At 33.6% G+C, this 17,962-nt stretch overlaps 1 protein-coding gene across 1 annotated transcript; it reads right to left on the bottom strand.

Annotated features, from left to right (window-relative positions):
* Positions 1-13,443: 13,443 nt before the first annotated feature.
* On the bottom strand, positions 13,444-17,672 carry OPRPN (opiorphin prepropeptide). Its single transcript, XM_045531794.1, has 2 exons — positions 17,619-17,672; positions 13,444-14,073 (listed from the first exon to the last, which is right to left on the bottom strand). The coding sequence occupies exons 1-2, from the start codon at positions 17,670-17,672 to the stop codon at positions 13,444-13,446; spliced, it is 684 nt and encodes a 227-aa protein (XP_045387750.1).
* Between the last annotated feature and the right edge of the window lie 290 nt (positions 17,673-17,962).

Raw genomic sequence — 17,962 nt, 5'->3', positions numbered from 1 at the left:
TTGAATATTATTTTTAAATTACTAACAAGTCTTTTCATATATGTGTGTTTCTTAGGTTTTTCATGTTTGAAATGACACATATGGTGACCTCTTTTTATATATTTTAAGACTAACAAATAAATGATAATAACAAATACTATGATATCTTGGATCTAAAAGAACTAATTTTCTCATTTACCAAAGTAGAGTTTCTAGTTATAGTTTGGTCATAAAAGTAAACTGTTAACTTAGATATATTAAACCTTTTAAAAAATTTCTAAAATGGATGAAATTTAACTGCATTGCTAAAATGCTTAAAGATATTAGAATATATTAATTTTCACTAAATTTTAGCAAATTATCAATTAGTAAGTGGGATTAATAAAAATATATTTCATTTGTATATTGCTTTCTAGTTTTCACTTCTATTTATAAACATAGCCATATTTAATTGAAATAACAAATATAGAATTACTGGAATTGAGACGAAAAATCATTTTGCAATAGATCCATAGTTATTATTGATGAAAAGTGTGAACAGAACCATAATATGATATTTTAAGATAAATACATTGTTATAAGTAAACTTAGAAACATATAAATGCTCACGTACTTTTGTTGAGAAATATGATGCCCAATTGTAGCAGACATGATGGACTACATTATCTTGCATCCATCACATGTAATCTCCCTTACTGCCATTCTGGTCCTCTGTGATCTATCCTCCACACAGGACACAGGACTTTTAAAAACAAAAGTCAGGCATCAGATCCCCTGCTTAAACTTCCCAGTGGGTTCCCACTGACCTCAGAATGAAATCCAGACTTCTTATTACCACTTAGAAGGCACTACAGAAGCCGGCCCCCACCTCATTCTTCCTTACAATCACTTACTTCCAGACACTGACCTTTTTTCTGTTCCTTGATTGAGTCAAGCTTGTTCCCTCTTTGGTGGACCTTTGTCTAGAATTCTCCACTCCAATATCATTGCTTGGTGTCCCCCCCCCCCACCAGCCCCAGGTTGTTATTCAGCTTAAATGACACTTTTCTGGAAAGGGTTTTTGAAACATGCAACCTAAACTAACATTTTTGCTCTCTATCATTTCACCCTATTTTAGTTCCCATAGTTTATTTTTATCATTATTTAAAATGATCTTTTTGTTTATGATTTGTCTACACTTTCAAGAAAGTAGGCTCTATGTGAGCAGTCAGTGACTTTGTCTTCTTCATTCTACATTGTATCTCCAGTTCTTTGAATGGTGCCTGGCACATAATTTGACTTTGATAAATGTATGTTGAATGCAAGAATAAACTGTATTCCTTATATAAGCATCACTTAGTGTAACGTGGAACTAATTCATTAATTTTTATTGGAAAATCATTTAGATATCCTATAGAGTCTGGACTTCTTGGAGTATCATTTTGATCTTAAAAACTTTATTTCCTTAATCCACTCATGAATTGATGGGCACTTAGGTTGATTCCATATCTTTGAGATTGTGAATTGTGCTGCAGTAAACGTTCAAGTGCAGGCGTCTTTTCAATAAAATGACTTCTTTTCCTTTGCATAGATAGCCACCCAGATTGCTGGATGGAATGGAGATTATCCTAAGTGAAATACCTCAGGAATGGAAAAACAAACACCACATGTACTCTCTGATAATTGAGAGCTAATTGATGGGCACAAAGAGATATAAAGGTTATAGGAAATCAAGAAGTGGGGTAGGAGGGAAGGGGTAAAACCATACCTGTTGTGTACAATGAACATTCAGGGGATAGGCACACTAAATGCTTCCACTTAAGCATTATAAAAGGTATCCATGTAACAAAAACATTTGTACCCCCCTTAATATTTTCAAATAAAAAAACCCCCAAACATGAAAAAAAAACCCCAAAACTCTTTATTTCCTGAAGTCTTCAACTTTTCTATTTCAGGGCTAATATTTTTTAGGAATTAACAAACAAACATCAACAGTCTCTAAGAATGTGAGCTTTCTTTGTGATAGTTGATAATTTTTGTGTTATAAAAAAGTGAAAGAAGACAAAGAAAATAATAACAGCAGTTGATTACAACACATTGTCTGGACTTTTGGTTGGGGATGGTGATCATTCCCCTGTGGCTGGCTACCCATGCAGAGGTTCCGTATTATATGTGAGATAGTGAGCCTTTCCAGTATATTGGGCTATTACTTAGCTTGCAGATGGAAGGGACAATATTCTTCTACATTCCACATGATTTTTAAAAATAATCAAGCCTGGACAGGCATTAGTAGTTATGTTCTTTCTCTGATTATTAGTAGTATGCAAAGTTAGCTCTTTATGTATAGCATGTGGGTATCTTTTCAAGATCTTCTCAAATCCTATTTTCTTTGTGAATCTTTCTAGGAGTTAGTGAGGGCAGAGGATGGATATCTAAAAGCAACTACCAGAAATTACATCTTTATTTTCCATCCTGAGACCTTTATACTAACAAACACTAGATTATATGAAGTAGAGATGAATATTTACAAACACTAGATTATATGAACAAACACTAGATTTATATTAACACTAGATTATATGAAGTAGAGATGAATATTCACAAGAAGTTATATTTTTATGTATGTCCTTTTTAGGTATGTAAAATGCCATATACATAAACATAGATAGGGTGCCAATAATAAAAAGTGTAAAATATAGTGTTAAGAAAGTTTAACACTTAAATATTAAGTTTGAGAAGATGAAAGCTGAAATCAGAGATATTGTATCTTCTCTTGTTCAATTGCAAAAAGGGAATATATACATATATATAGGAAATCTCCAAAATAACTGGTTTTTATTTACAATTAAATATACAGGCAGATGAATTGAGCTCATGAGTACTTACTGAGAAGCAGGCCATCAAAGCCAATAGGCTCAGGGTCAGGCAAGGCGTCCTCATTGCTTCTGGCTGCTGTTTGAAAGCAAGCACAAGAAATGTCCATTTTAATTGTCATAAAAGATCCTCCCTATTTGTCCCAGAATAATGATAGCTCTGAAAAACAGTTTAAAAGAAAAATTGCTGTGAGACATGGTTATTAGAATTGTAGACGTGTGTGCTACCCTTTGAAATATGTGAAATACAAAAGATGTTTAGACTCTTTTTAATGCTAGGGGATATGATTATGATACTATATATTTTACAGTAGAATTAATACTACTGAATTTTTGATAAACTGGCTGTTAGTAATTAAAAATTTCCAGAAATATGCTATGAGTATTAATGGAAAATAAATATATAGTTAAATCATATTAGATTTAATAAATATTATGTTATATGTCCAAATGTATTCATTTCCTGTAGTTAAGAATCAAATAAAATGATTTGTTTGCATTTTCTGAGGGTTGGCTGATCTAAATCTCTAATAGAGAGTTGGTATAATTAAAAGATTTCCCATTGAATTAAGAATCTTAGAAACATAGATTGATACCACTGGAAAGAATTTGGGAGATGATCTCACTTCTCCATCGAGGATAAGGACATCTCCAGGAGCCTTAACTGTTTCACAAAAAGAGTCACCATTTATCAGATGTATTCTAATGAAAGTCTGTGCCTTCTGTAAATATCTTCATTTAATGATGATCAGTTGTAAATGAGGCTGATATTATTATCTTCACAATATATAGATAAATGATTTAATTTCCTTATCCAAAGCCACAAATCTACAAAGTATATGAGTAAGTATTTGAATCCAGGATTATCCAACTCTGAGTTATGTGGCTTCATTCAGATATAGTGGTATGTTAGGAAAAGAAATATTTTTCAAAACTTTCTGTAATACAAAGAAGATCGATTACAAAACCATTTTTCTCATGTGTTCTTGGTTCCATTGCTTCAAGGAGCTTACATAGGGCAAACGTTTTTTTCCCCACTGGAGGTCAAAAATTTTGCTAGTCTTTAGTTCTTATTCTCAGCCACAATGTAGGTAAACTATATATAACAATTATATTCTGAAAAGTAACACACAGCTCTACGTACAGTCATTGAGATGAGGGCTCATGTCCAGTTAGCAAATTTCACTAATGTTAAAATTATTGGCCAGTAAAAGAGTGCAAAGAGAAATCAAGACATGGCAAATCAGGTAGGATGTGGATTTCACTAATCTATGAAGTCCCATGAAATCTCATGAATTTCTTTTTTTGTCATACTATTAAATACTTTGAAGGTTAGAAAAATAACATAACTTACCACATTTCTAGCTAAAGGAACATTTAGAAATGCTGTTATTCTTGAATTTTTACATTAATCACTAGAAATATAATGTTTAAGAAAATAACCTGGAATTTCTATTCAGAAGTTTTAACTTGTGAATTCCCAAGTACCTACCCTTGAAGGAATCCTTTCTCCAGGTCTGGTCACACTACCTGTCAGCTGAATTCTTGTCAGTACTGTGTCTAGGAATGTTGATAGCTAAGAAGCAACTGAAAATCTAATGCAGCAAATAAGAAAGACCAGTGAAAGAATGTTTCTTATAGCCTTTGTACTAGATTCTTTTAGAAATAGGAAATACTGTAATAAAAGGTCATGTCTGTATTGAGGGTTTTATACCAAGAATGATTAGTTCTTTGTTCAGCTGACAGTTGTCCTTTGTACCTTGATTTCTTCCTGAGAAACAGTGGGTTGTGTCTTAATATGCATATTTTCCTGTGCGTAAGTTATGTGCTCTGGATAGAAGTATCTGCGTCAATTATTTTGGGGCCATAGTGGAATCTACTATTAATCAATAAAAAACAGAATAGTTAAAAATGTCTCTTTTATGCATACAAACTAAATAAATTTGAGACTGTAAAAGAATAAAGGAAATTATAGAACATTTATAGCTGAATGACAGTGAAACACAAAAAGTCAGTATTTATGGGAGAAAGGGAAGTCTAATCTCTAGCTTTTTAGTATTTATAAGGAAAGATTAAAGATTGAAAACAAACAAAACTTTTAGTATCTGTAAAAAATGGGCAAAAACAACAAAACATATCAAGAGGAAAATCCAAGGAAGGAAATATCAGGGCAGAAATAAATGAAATAGAGAAAAAGCAATGACAACAAAAGCAATAGAAAAATATTTGGCAATACTTTGCAATATTTGCAATAGAAAAATAGAAAAAAAGCAATAGAAAAACATTTTGTAATACCAGAAACTTGCTCTTTGAAAATATTAATATTTTATGAATTCTGGAAAGAATGGAAAAATGATTCAAATATACAATAATGAATAAAAAGGGGAAATAACAGTAATTAATAATATAATGTGAGAATATTATGAACAATTACTTGTTAATATTTTTAAAAACCTAGACAAAATGGATATATTCCTGAAAAATTATGAAACTCCTAAATTGGCATAAGAAGAAATAGGAAACTTAAGTATAATAATAAGCACCAAAGAATGAAAGAACTTGTTTAGTTCAAAAGCCCCAAACAAGAACCAACAATTTTATAGGCAACTTCTACTAAATTTACAAAGAAGACATAATTGTTTTAGAAAAAGTAGGAAAGCTGCTGTAATCATTTTGTAAGCTTTTGTAACCTTATATCCAAAGTCAGAAAAGGACATACCAAGAAAATTAAATTATAGGCTCATTTCATTTATGAACATATACTTGAAAATTTTAACTAAAACATCATCTAATTGAATAGTATAGCCAATTAATTATAGCTATATCATGAGAAAATAGGGTTTACACAGAAATTCAAAGGTTATTTACTATCAGAAAAATTTGTCAATGTAATTCACCACATTAATGCAAGAAAGGAAGAAAGCCATGAACACATCAATTGATACAAAAAGTCATTTGCTAAAGTTCAACACATACATGTGCTAAAAGATTTTAGTGTAGTAGGAGTACAAAAAATTTAACTTGACAATGTTTATAAACATCAGCAAAATTCATACTTAATTGAAACAAGAATGGCTGGTATACACTGCAGTTTAAAATAATATTAAAAGACTTGTCCAATGCTATGAGAAAAGAAAAGTGTGGAAAAATTGTAATAATTGGAAGAAAGAAATAAAACTTTTATTATTAGCAAATATAAAATGATTTACATAAAATGACCCACAAAATTAACAAACTATTAGAACCAATAAGAGAATTCATTATAGTTCTTGGAAGCAAAATCAACTGACAAAATAAATAAAATTTCTCTACATCAGTAATAGGGAACTGGAAGAGATAAGACAAATTCAGACAAAAAGCAGGCATCATTTTTCCAAACAGAAAATAAAAAAAAAAAACTGACTGTAAATAATCTTGGAATTAATGAAGCAAGGAATACATAATGATATCACAGGAAAGACATTTAAACCTCTGTTAAAAAACCAAAGGAGGATCCAGGTAAGTAGAGAGGTAGTTCACACTCAAGGATGACATGAGCTAACACTATATAGGTGTTCCTTCTCTAATAATCTATACATTCAATGCAAAAAAATAATGAAAATTCTCTGTAGTTTTTGAGCAACTTGACAAATTTGTTCTAAAATCTATATTAAAAAAAGATTTAAGGATAGCTAAGTCAACTCTGAAAAAGAAGGGATGACTTTACCTGTTAGATATTTAGATCCACAAGCAAGACCATTGTAATAATTTTGGAGAGTATGGCACTGACATAAGGAACAAGGAGACCAGTGGAACACAATGGAGAGATCTATGATAAAAGTGGCACCAAAATCAACAGGGTAAAGGGTGTACTGTGTAGTATATGATGTTGGAGAACTAGCTCAGAAGGAAAAAACATTAAAATTGAATCCCGCTCTATATTCCTGATGGATTAAAGAATGAAAATTGAAAGGTAAACAAAAAAATAGACAAATACATTGACTATGTTGACTTTTCCCCTTCGAGCATTTGCTTGTCTTTAGCCCTCTGATTATTTATGTAGGTTATATCTATTGATAATGTTTACTGTATTAGATAATAAAACTAACACATAAAATTTCATTATTAATTCATTAAAAATAATGAACTCATTACATGTTAATATAAATTACACAACTTATTAAAATAACTATTTTCTAAAAAATGAGAAGAGTAGCATGGTTTTACATTTTTGCATTTCTTTTAATATAATACAGTTGGATTTTAATATTTGCTTCTACATTCTGTTATGCTATGTTATCAGCCTCATTCTAATATAGAGGGAAGCAATAGAAGTCTTTTAATAGCTCTTTGAAATGATTATAGATTTTCTTCTTTGATACTAATCCAAAAGTGGTAGTTTTTAAAGATTAGTTGCAAAGTGGAATCCGAAACCATATTAATAAAGTTTTCATACTCTGTTACATTTAAATCTTTTGGTTATTCTTGCACTTTGAATGCCTCTTCTACCCATGCAAGATTTTGTAACATTATGCATTGGTCATATGAAAACTGTAGAGTCACTGAATTAAGCAGATTTTCCAAATAGTCACACATTAAAAAAGTTTCATTATTTTAGTATCACCACTTCTTTCATCAGAATACTCTTCAAGTATTGGGAGGCTGTTAAGTTCATGGTGGCAGAAAGAAGTTTTTTAAAATTCTAACTTTTACTTGAAAGTTTAAATTTTATTACTGGCAACAAATCCTGTAAGTTGTTTTCTTTGAAATGACCAACTCCCTCTATTTATGAGAAAATGTATACTTTGCAAGTCTGAACAAACATAGTTTGCTAAACTGTCTATCAAGCAAAAGTGCTGTTCCATGAAAAACTAGCTTGTTACACTCCCAACACAAAGCACATGTGCTTTTCTTCAGATGAATGTTATACTTCACTATGCAGCAGAAGTGCTGCATTCATGCCTCCCTCTTCATTATACAGGATATTATAAAACGAGTCAGGGTTGAGATTTAATAAAATTAATAATATGTACTGCTCAGCAAGAATGTTCTTTAAGTGAAAGTGGCCTTTTTTATTTTCTGCAAGTGTGTGGTAGAGGACAATTTTAGTGCTATTGCCTGATTCAAGGCATCAGTTTTACCCACCATCAATGCAAAGGTCAACACAGAGAAAAAGGCAAATAATGTCTTTGTACTGTGATGAAAATAGTTTGACCTTGCAGATTCCCTGAAAGCATCTTGGGGACCCCCAGTAGTCTGCACACCGTACTTTGAGAGCCACTGACATAGATGAACGGATGGATGAGAGACTGGGAGAAGATATTTGCACAGTTTAAAATCAGCCAGGGACTAAGGTGTAATTCCTGCGTACAACAGGAAAATAAGTAGGACCTCGATGGAGAAATGGACAAAGGGAATCAGAGGCAGCTCAGAGGAGAAAGCCAAATAATGAACTTATTCATAATCAGAAAAAAGCTAATTATTAATAAATCCAAATGATATGCTACCTTACATTCATCAGCATGATAAACTTTACAAAATTGTATGTTTGTAGTGATGTGGGAAATAGGAAAATTTGCATACTCTGATGGGAGTTTCGATAGGTTCAGCTAGTTTGAAGAATAATCTGAAGGGTATAAATGTGCCAGGCACTGTTTAATGATACTGCCTCGTTCAATTCGTAGCAGTCTCTGAAATAGGACTGTGATATCATCTACTTTAAAATTGAGGAAACTGAGGCACAGAGAGATGAAACAAACTTCCTGATGTTCTATATTTAATAAATGGCGGGTTTGGGATTTGAACCCAGGCAATCTGTCTCAACCACTGCATTACACTTGATGTTTTTAAAGAGTCTTCCAAGGTTCCTAGTCACAATTAATCTCTCTGTCTCATATACACCCATAGCACTCCGTTTTTATCCTTACTGTTGCAATCTTAACCATTTACTTCTAGTAATTACAGCATGAACTTGTCTCCTACTGTGTTGAGGTAGTACTGCTATCTTTATGAACCTTTAAATTATCCTCAGTGTAAACGTGCTGAATAGATTTCTTTTGTATTTTATTTTGCAGAAGACTTTGTAAATCTTGCCAAATGATAAAGTATAACTTCTTTGCATTTTGGTTAAAGCAAATTTTACCTATATTGAAATAAAAATGTAGAGAAATACTTGAAATACATAGTTTTATAACTTACCAATTGAATAATATTTATGGTTATACAACAATTTTCTTCTTCAGTGTAAATCTCCCCTCTTCCTCATGTGTTACCCCTGGTAACACTGGGCTGTCCATCCTTCAGTACCAGTGTTCTCAAATCCTGCTCTGTTATTAAGTGTGCCTGGACACTGCAAACATTTTTGGTTGGTATCTCTTTTTCCCTCTGAATCTTTGCATTGATTAGAGAGTACTAATGATTTAGTCCTATATATTTTATATATAATATATAATTATATAAATATATAACACACATTATATATAATTATTACATATATATGATTATATAATTATTACAGGTTATATTATATATGACATTTAGTTATAATTATATATAGTTATAATATATATTATAGTTATAATGATATTATGATTATATACTACATAGTATATATTTAGAACTAAGTTATATACATTATATATATTTATATCACACGCAATGTGCATATCCTATCACTTGTATTAAATTATAATAGAACAGAATTTATGTATACTGCTTTATGTGCTTCTTTTTAGAAGGTTCCATAGTTTCCAGAGCTCTGGACAGAGCAGCTTTACCGTAAAAATTATTGCATTGTGAATCTTCGAAGTCGTTAAGTCTTTATGCTAACCTCTATGGTTAGAAAATGGTTATAAATTTGTATTTTTGCTGATATAAGTATAATCCTTAACTATGGGATATTATTTAATTAGCTCAAATGCATATGCAATAAAAATAAGATCTTATAATTGAATTGCCTATATCTTTATTCATCATATGCAATGATGTTACTGATATTCCCTTGATACATTACTAAGTGTAAAATGCAGTTGAAAAACTGCCTATGTGATATAATTCCTTTTCAAAGATGACATAAGTATCTAAAAATGCATGTGGGCACATATACAGAGGAGATGTTCGGAAGGATATGTTTGGAAGGATATGTTCTAGTATGCCAGTCATTTACATTCTGTTGGATTTCTAGAAGATTTATCTCTCTCTCTTTCTTTTTCTTTCTATATCATTTGGATTTTCCACACCGTTAATGTATTGCCTTCGTAAATAAAAACAAAACTGAAAAACTGGAAAAAATAATTGAATTGACTATTGTGAGAGAGAGTGAAATGTTCTGTGAGGATATGTCTTTTTAAATGAATGGCTGTCTGGGGATTAACAATCCACAAAGTTGACATTGTCACTGTCTCAATATCTGGAAATACTTGGATCATAGGAAGGTTAGAACAACAACTTTTACTTTTCTGTATAAACACCACATATGGCTTTTTAGTTTTTTTCCATTTCGCTTTTTCTTCTAGTTGTAGTTAAATTTTGAAAACATGTTACGGTTATTTGGAGAGAATGTGCATTCCCTCTTTTTTAGCTACATCATTCTTTATTAATATATTGGCACACTTACTTATGTTCTTTAAATTCTATATGTCCTTACTTATTCTTTGTCTACTTGATTTGCTGATTTCCAAAAAAAAAAATGTGCAATACATTCTCCCATCGTGGTTGTAGGTATGACAATTTTTCTTGATATTTCTAAGAGTTTTTGTTTCATAGATTTAAAAGTTATGTTGTTTATATGTATATTTTATAAGCTTAATGGATAACTTTATCAATATAAAATATTCATACTTATGCCATTTAGTAATTTTAACTTGATTTCTATATTGTTAGAAATTAATATTGTATAATGTGCTTTCTTTTAATTAATGTTTGCCTGGCCTATTTTATTCCATCTGTTTTTTTCAAACTTCATATGCCTCCTTGTTTCAGGCATGTAGCTTACAAATAAACTATGGCTAAATATTCATACGCAGGGGAACAATATGAACAAAGGCATGGAGTTAATAAAAATGAGTGTATACTTGGAGGCATATTATTCTGGTGGGCTAAATATGCAGTGCTTGAAAGAAATTGGTTACAGTTAAGGTTGGAACTAAGTCAGGACAAAGTGGAGACATTCTCTTTTGTCAATTAAGAAACTTTGGAATTTTCCTTTAAGTGGTGGGGAGTAATAGAATGTTTCCAATTGAGTTGTAATCAGCTTTGTATTTTATAGGTATTTCTATTATTGATTAGGAGGATAGATTTAAGGTGGGAAAGACTGCAGAGAGACAAGTTGGAGGACTATTGCAATGGAAAAGACATGAAATTTGGAAGATCTTGTCTAGCAAATAGCAGCGGGTATGAAGAGGAAAGGTCTGTTTCTGAAGTAAGAGGTTGTACTAATTTGCAGCCCCACCAACAATGTGTAAGTGTTCTTTTCTCTCTGTATCCACACCAGCATCTGTTGTTTTTAGACGTTTTAGTAGTAGCCATTCTGACAGGGATAAGGTGATATCTCATTGTGGTTTTAATTTGCATTTCCCTGATAATTAGTGATGTTGAGCATTTTTTCATATTTTGTTGGCCATTTGTTAATCTTCTTTTGAAAAGCTTCTGTTCATGTCTTTTGCCCATATTTTAATGTTTTTTTTTTCTTGCTGATTTGCTTGAGTTCTTTGCAGATTCTTGTTATTAGCTCTTCGTTGGATGTGTAGTTTGCAAATATTTTCTCCTATTCTATATGTTGTCTGTTTGCTCTATTGATTATTTCCTTAGCTGTGCAGAAACTTTTTAAGTTACTCAAGTTCCATTTATTTTTGTTGTTACTGTGATAGCCATTGAGGTCTTCTTCATAAATTCTTTGTGAAGATTGATATCGAGAAGAGTTTTTCCAGCATTTTCTTCTAGCATTCTTATGGTTTCATGTTTTACATTAAGTCTTTTACCCATCTTGAATTAATTTTTGTGAGTGGTGAGAGATAGGGGTCCTATTTCATTCTTCTGCATGTGGCAAATTTTCCCAGCACCATTTATTGAATAGGGCTTCTTTTCCCCAGTGTGTATTGTTGTCTACTTAGTCAAAGATCAGTTGGCTATACGTGTATTGTTTTATATCTGGGTTCTCTGTCCTGTTCCATTGGTCTATGCATGGGGCTGTCATTGCCTATGATAACAATGCCTTTTTCTGGAATACCTCCTGAAGGACCTGCCTGAGGCTGTTTTTCAGTTAACTGTTTTTTTTAATAAGAAGGAATATATTTTAAAATAATAATAAAAATATATAAAGTGTACTTTATATATAGGTATACTTTTTTACAATTAAAAGTTTATATAGCAAATACATAAACCAGTGACATAGCCATTTGTTATCAAATATTGTGTACTATACATATTTATATGTGTTCTATTTTTATACAACTGGTAGTGCAGGTTTGTTTACACCAGCAATTACAAACACGTGAGTAATGCATTGTGCTACTACCCCACGATGGCTATAACATCACTAGCTGAAAGGAATTTTTTAGTTTCATTATAATCTCATGGGATCACCTTCATATATGTGGTCTTTCACTGACCGAAATGTTATGCTGCACGTAAATGTATTTCATGTTTTATATTTATAGGCTGTGTTATACTCGAGAGTACCTTTAAAGTTTTAAAAACATATTTTTTATATTTATTTTGTGTCCATATTTATATTATTTCAATTTCAATTATTTTACATTTTAATTATCATATTTCTTTTCTTCTAATTTATATCATTTACTTATATTTTGATTACCTAGTTGCCCCTAGGAAAAGGCAATACAAATCTGATGTAATTTATCTTTCTGCTCTCTCTGCCCCTTTCTGTGCGGGAAGTTAGGAACTTGCATATTTTTCCTTTGCTGCTTAATTGGCCTCAAGATGCTCAGTCAGGTTACTGGTGGGGTCAGCCTTTGAATGATTAATGACTTAATGCTTTCTCATTAGCAGTCCACCCTTCTCTGCCATGTCCTCTATCCCGAAGGATGGCCATACAGACTATAACATTGGGGGTTCCCTTGCCTGGGAGATTTTGATCAGGTTCTGCTGATCCAGTACATGGAGGAGGGAGATAGGGGTCCTACCCTGCTCTGTCCCCGCTGCGTGCTGCATTATCTGGCAGTAGTTATATTTCTGCACAACAGCACATCCTATTGGGAGTCCTATCCTCCATGTCCCAACTCTTATTCAGGCTCTGGGATCATTATTTTCTCCCTTTGCTCTGTAAAATTAGATCCACTACTAGCTCCACGGGGAGACCTCGAATGCCTCAATACTCGTTATTGGTCTTTTTAAATCCTGTCCACTCTCTTTAAGTAGATCCTTTATTCATTTTTTTCTTTTCCATAAAGGGTCTCTGTTTCCTTCTGGGAACCTGACTTATCAGTTGTTGGTAGGTGATAAAATATAGGCTAGAGTAATATAGTCTTTATGACAGCAACAGGTGCATTTTGTTGATCAAACATTTTATTTGTTAGGTGCACTGGTTAGATTCAGGGATGGTTTCATAAAAATCACTGAAGTTTATTTCTTCTAAGAGCTCAGAGTAGTTTGGAAAATATCATTTCTAGCATCTTCAACCAAAAATGGAAAGGAATTTTTGCCAAAGACTCTGAGAGGTCGTGCTGCTTGCTGTAGTTGGATAGGGGGTTGTCACTGGGAGAGTGGCACTGAGCAACAGGGTGCCGGGAGGGTGGGTAATAATTTGAGTAGCATCTTCAGTAGGTGCTGTGGGGGTCATTGCTGCTGATGTGGGGGTGGTGGGCTTTGTTGAGGAGGCAGCAGTCGTGGTGGGCTCCATGGAAGTGTCGGTGTATGCTGCAGCAGTGGTGGTGGGTTTAGAGGTGATTATTGTAGCAGTGGTGGTTGTTTTTATTTGGGGTTCAGGGTTAGAGGAAGTAAGGTAAATAGTAGGATACACAGGAAATCGGGGACATGGGAATATTGGCCCCCTAATAGGTCTTGGATGGTAAGGTCCTAATTGGAAAGGTGGATTTGGATAACCTGGAAAGGGTGGAGGTCCCAGTGGAAAGGACTGAAGTGGAACTCGCCCTGGGCCAAAGCGAAAAGGAGGAGGAGGTGGATTCTGTATCAAGCCATAGAGAGGAGGGAAACATGGCGGACCCCTTCTTGGCCTGTAGGGTTGAGGAGGTGGCAACTGATCAGGTGGATATAGTTGTCTGGGGTCTCTTTGACTTTCACTGGGCTGTGGAGATAAAAAAACAAACACTATGGTTTCTAAATTTGATGATTTCAAGTTTAAACATTAAGATATACTGTATACTTTTGGCCGGGTGCAGTGGCTCACGCCTGTAATCCTAGCACTCTCGGAGGCCGAGTCGAGGTCAGGAGTTCGAGACCAGCCTGAGCAAGAGCGAGACCTTGTCTCTACTAAAAATAGAAACAAATTAGCTGGCCAACTAAAATATATATAGAAAAAATTAGCTGGGCATGGTGGCGCATGCCTGTAGTCCCAGCTACTTGGGAGGCTGAGGCAGGAGGATTGCTTAAGCCCAGGAGTTTGAGGTTGCTGTGAGCTAGGCTGACGCTAGGGCACTCACTCTAGCCAGGGCAACAAAGTGACACTCTGTCTCAAAAAAAAAAAAAAAAAAAAAAAAGGATATACTGTATACTTTTAAAAGAAATATATTTCACTGAGAAAATAAGTGAGAAAAAAGAAGTACTAGAAAATTTCCCTTCCCTTCTGGAAGCCTGGGCACTCAAAGAAAAGTTAGGATAGTATTAAATAAGGAAAAAAATGATAATTTTGCTATCTGACCTACAGATTTTAGAGGGGGCCAAATCACCTTGCGTATAAAATAGACCATCTTTGGAAATAGTGTCAAATGGAGGTAAATGCCCCAGTTGGGACTATCTGGGAAAATTCTTACTCCATTCCAAGAACTCAGTGAAATTTCAGGATCAGAACAATTTATGAATTGCATAACTATTAAACTATTAGATGCAACATCTCTTCCTAGAGGCTAAGGGGAACAGATTTAAGACCCTTCCTTACATGAGTCTGAAATCTAGTAGAAGATAAAACTCATCTCCCCCCCACCAAACTACAAAACAAGGTATTACAATAAAAAGCCCATGGGAAGGTAGTATAGTATGTTAAGATTGAAGGTACTGAAGTCCGATTGCTAGGGTCAGTCCTTGCCCTGTTGTATGCTACCTGGGCGAGTTGTATACAGTAATCTCTGCTCTGTTTCCTCATTTCCCCAATGGTTCTAGCAATAGTTCTCACCTTATATAGTGGTAGGTAGGATTATATGTAATCTATGTAAAGTATTTTATTTAGGTAAGTACATATACCTTACCTTAGACATGGTAAGGTATAGTAAGGGTTCAATATAAATTTGAGCTATTTTTGTACTCTATGATAAATAGGAATGGTGGTCTGTAAATGGTAGAAGTTCAAAATATAATTGATGCATACAAAAATTCTAGAAATTGAGAAGGAAATTTTGGTTTTGATAAAAGAGGGTTAATAATTACCTTATAGAGAAGACAGCATTTGAAATGAAATTAAAATAATAGAGTTGAAATGAGCAGAAAGAAACCAAATTAAAACAATATCATAAACAAATGAACAGAGTCAGAAAAGTAAAGTCTTATTTTCGGGACAGTCAGAAGATCAATTTAGCTGAAATGGAAGTTTTGAGAAGGGCTGAGACCCTGGTCGGTCTGTTGCACCATTTAACTCCTTGCTTTTGTGTCTGTGCCATATTGCCCTTGAAATATGAAACTTTGGATCAACTCTGTACAAACTACCTTCCCTATATCTTCTTCCAAGGTGATGAACATTGCTGGAGAATGTCACAGTCCCCAAGTGTTAGCAACACTGAGAGAGATTCATAGTATTTATCTTCATCTGGTGCCTGAGCACTGCTAAACCATCTTCTCAACATCATCTCACTTCTACCCTTCCTACTCCCTCATGCATGCAACAGAAGATGACCTTGCCTTCTGTTTCACATAATCGAAGCTATCACACATGAGAACTTCTTCACTTTTTTTACTGCACACCCATAAAATGCACTGATATCTAGCTATTCTCTCTTCATGCTTAAGACCAACCTCTTCACCTGTATTATATATCTACATCTTCTCCCTCCTTGGGGTCTTTCGTATCTTAACTCTCATTTTTCCCTCTTGTAACTTAAACCTCTTTATAATCCTGGTTCTATTCGTTCAGCTTATAATATTGATTTACATCTCACACATTAAAGAATTCCATTCTCGAGCTAGGGTACCACTGTAGATATCATCACTAGCTTATCTCTTTCCATTCACAGCCAAATATTGTGGAAGTCTAGACTAGATTTTCTGTTTCCACTTCCTGTTTTCCTGTTTATCCTGGTTTCTGTTCCCAACACACAACTGAATCATTTTTACAAAGATCAGAAATGACTCAAAAATTAGAATTTTCAGTCATTTCAGAGGAGGCTATAGCCATGTTTTTGTCACATGACCTATTTCTCTCTGGCTGCATTTATTTGGGTTATTTCTAGACAGTTGACCCAAAGACTTACAAACTACTTGCTATCCAGGATCCTGGGCTATGTGGCTAGATGAAGAAAAATAAGCCAGGTTTATAAAATTCTTTTTCTTTGTAACCTGAAATAGGAAATATGGAGACCTCCCAGTTAGAAGTGGGAACTAAAATGTGAATATTGTGAAGATGAAAAGAGCCAGACAGAGGCTGGGGCATTAAAAAGGCCACATGCAAACTAAGTGATGAGACCGTGAGCAAAGAGAGCATCTCAGAGCGGGAACAGTGCAGGGAGCAGAAGGGATGCTGTGAGAAACAGAGACTGATTTTTAGGACTGCCTGGGTTTGCTGTGCTAGTTCTAACTTATGTTTATTCTTGTACTAACTTCCTTTTTCTTGAAATATCGTGAATGGAACCTGTTCTCTGCAACCAGACAAAAAAACCTATAACACCGGTGATTCAACCTCATCTTTTTCTACTCCCTGTGCTTTCTCACTTTGGCCATGTCTAACTGTTACCAGTTCTTTCAACATAAGGAGCTCTTTCCCATCTCCATTCCTTTGTACAAACATTTCCTGTAGCAAGAATTCTTCACTCCCTCCCTAATTTCCATTCACCTGGTAAGCTCATGCTCTTCCTTCAAAATGTTTGAGTAGCTTCATTTTCCCCCCAATAATTTAATTTGAAAATTAAAATAATTGTATGGCAAATATCTTCCTACAATATGCAATCAACTAAAATTTTACTTTTGTGAAACTTTCACTCTAGCCAAAAACAAACGTCATCACTTTCTCCTCACTGTGATAGTAATTTCTTTCTTTCTTTCTTTCTTTTTTTTTTTTTGGTATTTTTCTCCTCTTTTAGACCATTTGCTGTTTTATTGCTGTTGGAAGAATAAACTGTATCTTCCTCAGCTTTGTATCTCCAGGATCTTTGTCAGTGCCGGCATCTTCGTGAATAAAAAAAAAAAATAGAAAGCAAGAGATGTTTCTAGATTAGAACTAGCTTTCCCAGATTTTACCTGCCCTGTGTCCTCATGCCAGATCACTATCCCTTCCTGCCCACTGACCATGGACCAGATGGTTAGTCATATATCAATGAGAAAGAAAAAGGAAAATAACAAGTCCATAAGGATCAACAGCTTGACACTGATTTTATATAAAAAAGGACATTATCATTGGTGTCAAAACTTTCTTTGAAATTATGATTAAGAAGAAATACAATAAGAACATTTAGGATGAAGGGAACTTACCATGAAATGTGAAATAAGGGCCAACAGGCCTAAGATGAAAGTTAATTTTTTCATTCTTTAATGTTGCTCCTGAAAGCAAGCCATTGATTGTCCATGGTTAGTCAACAGTATTTTCTGAATTTAAAAATCAAAATTTTGAAAGAATTCTAATACTTGTTATGTAATACGATGAAGAAAGAGAACCAAATCCTTTTAAAGACGTACTTGACATTTTTGGGGAAAAAATAGCATATATGCACAGCAATTTTGTCATGTTTGTGTTCTTTGATACCAGAATAATGGTACATATTTTATAAGAGATAAGTCTAGATAATTTTTGAAGGTACATTTTAAAAGTAAAAGCA

This window comes from Lemur catta, chromosome 19 (assembly GCF_020740605.2).
Source record: "Lemur catta isolate mLemCat1 chromosome 19, mLemCat1.pri, whole genome shotgun sequence".
Classification (NCBI taxonomy): domain Eukaryota; kingdom Metazoa; phylum Chordata; class Mammalia; order Primates; family Lemuridae; genus Lemur; species Lemur catta.
This window is presented reverse-complemented; position numbering and strand designations above follow the sequence as displayed.

Bases quoted from the DNA above. Each gene is read 5' to 3' on its own strand.
- OPRPN (XM_045531794.1), bottom strand. From the start codon at position 17,672: ATGAAAAAATTAACTTTCATCTTAGGCCTGTTGGCCCTTATTTCACAT. The intron at 14,074-17,618 runs GTAAGTTCCCTT...TTATCTCCACAG, and splicing joins CCCTTATTTCACATTTCATG to CCCAGTGAAAGTCAAAGAGA.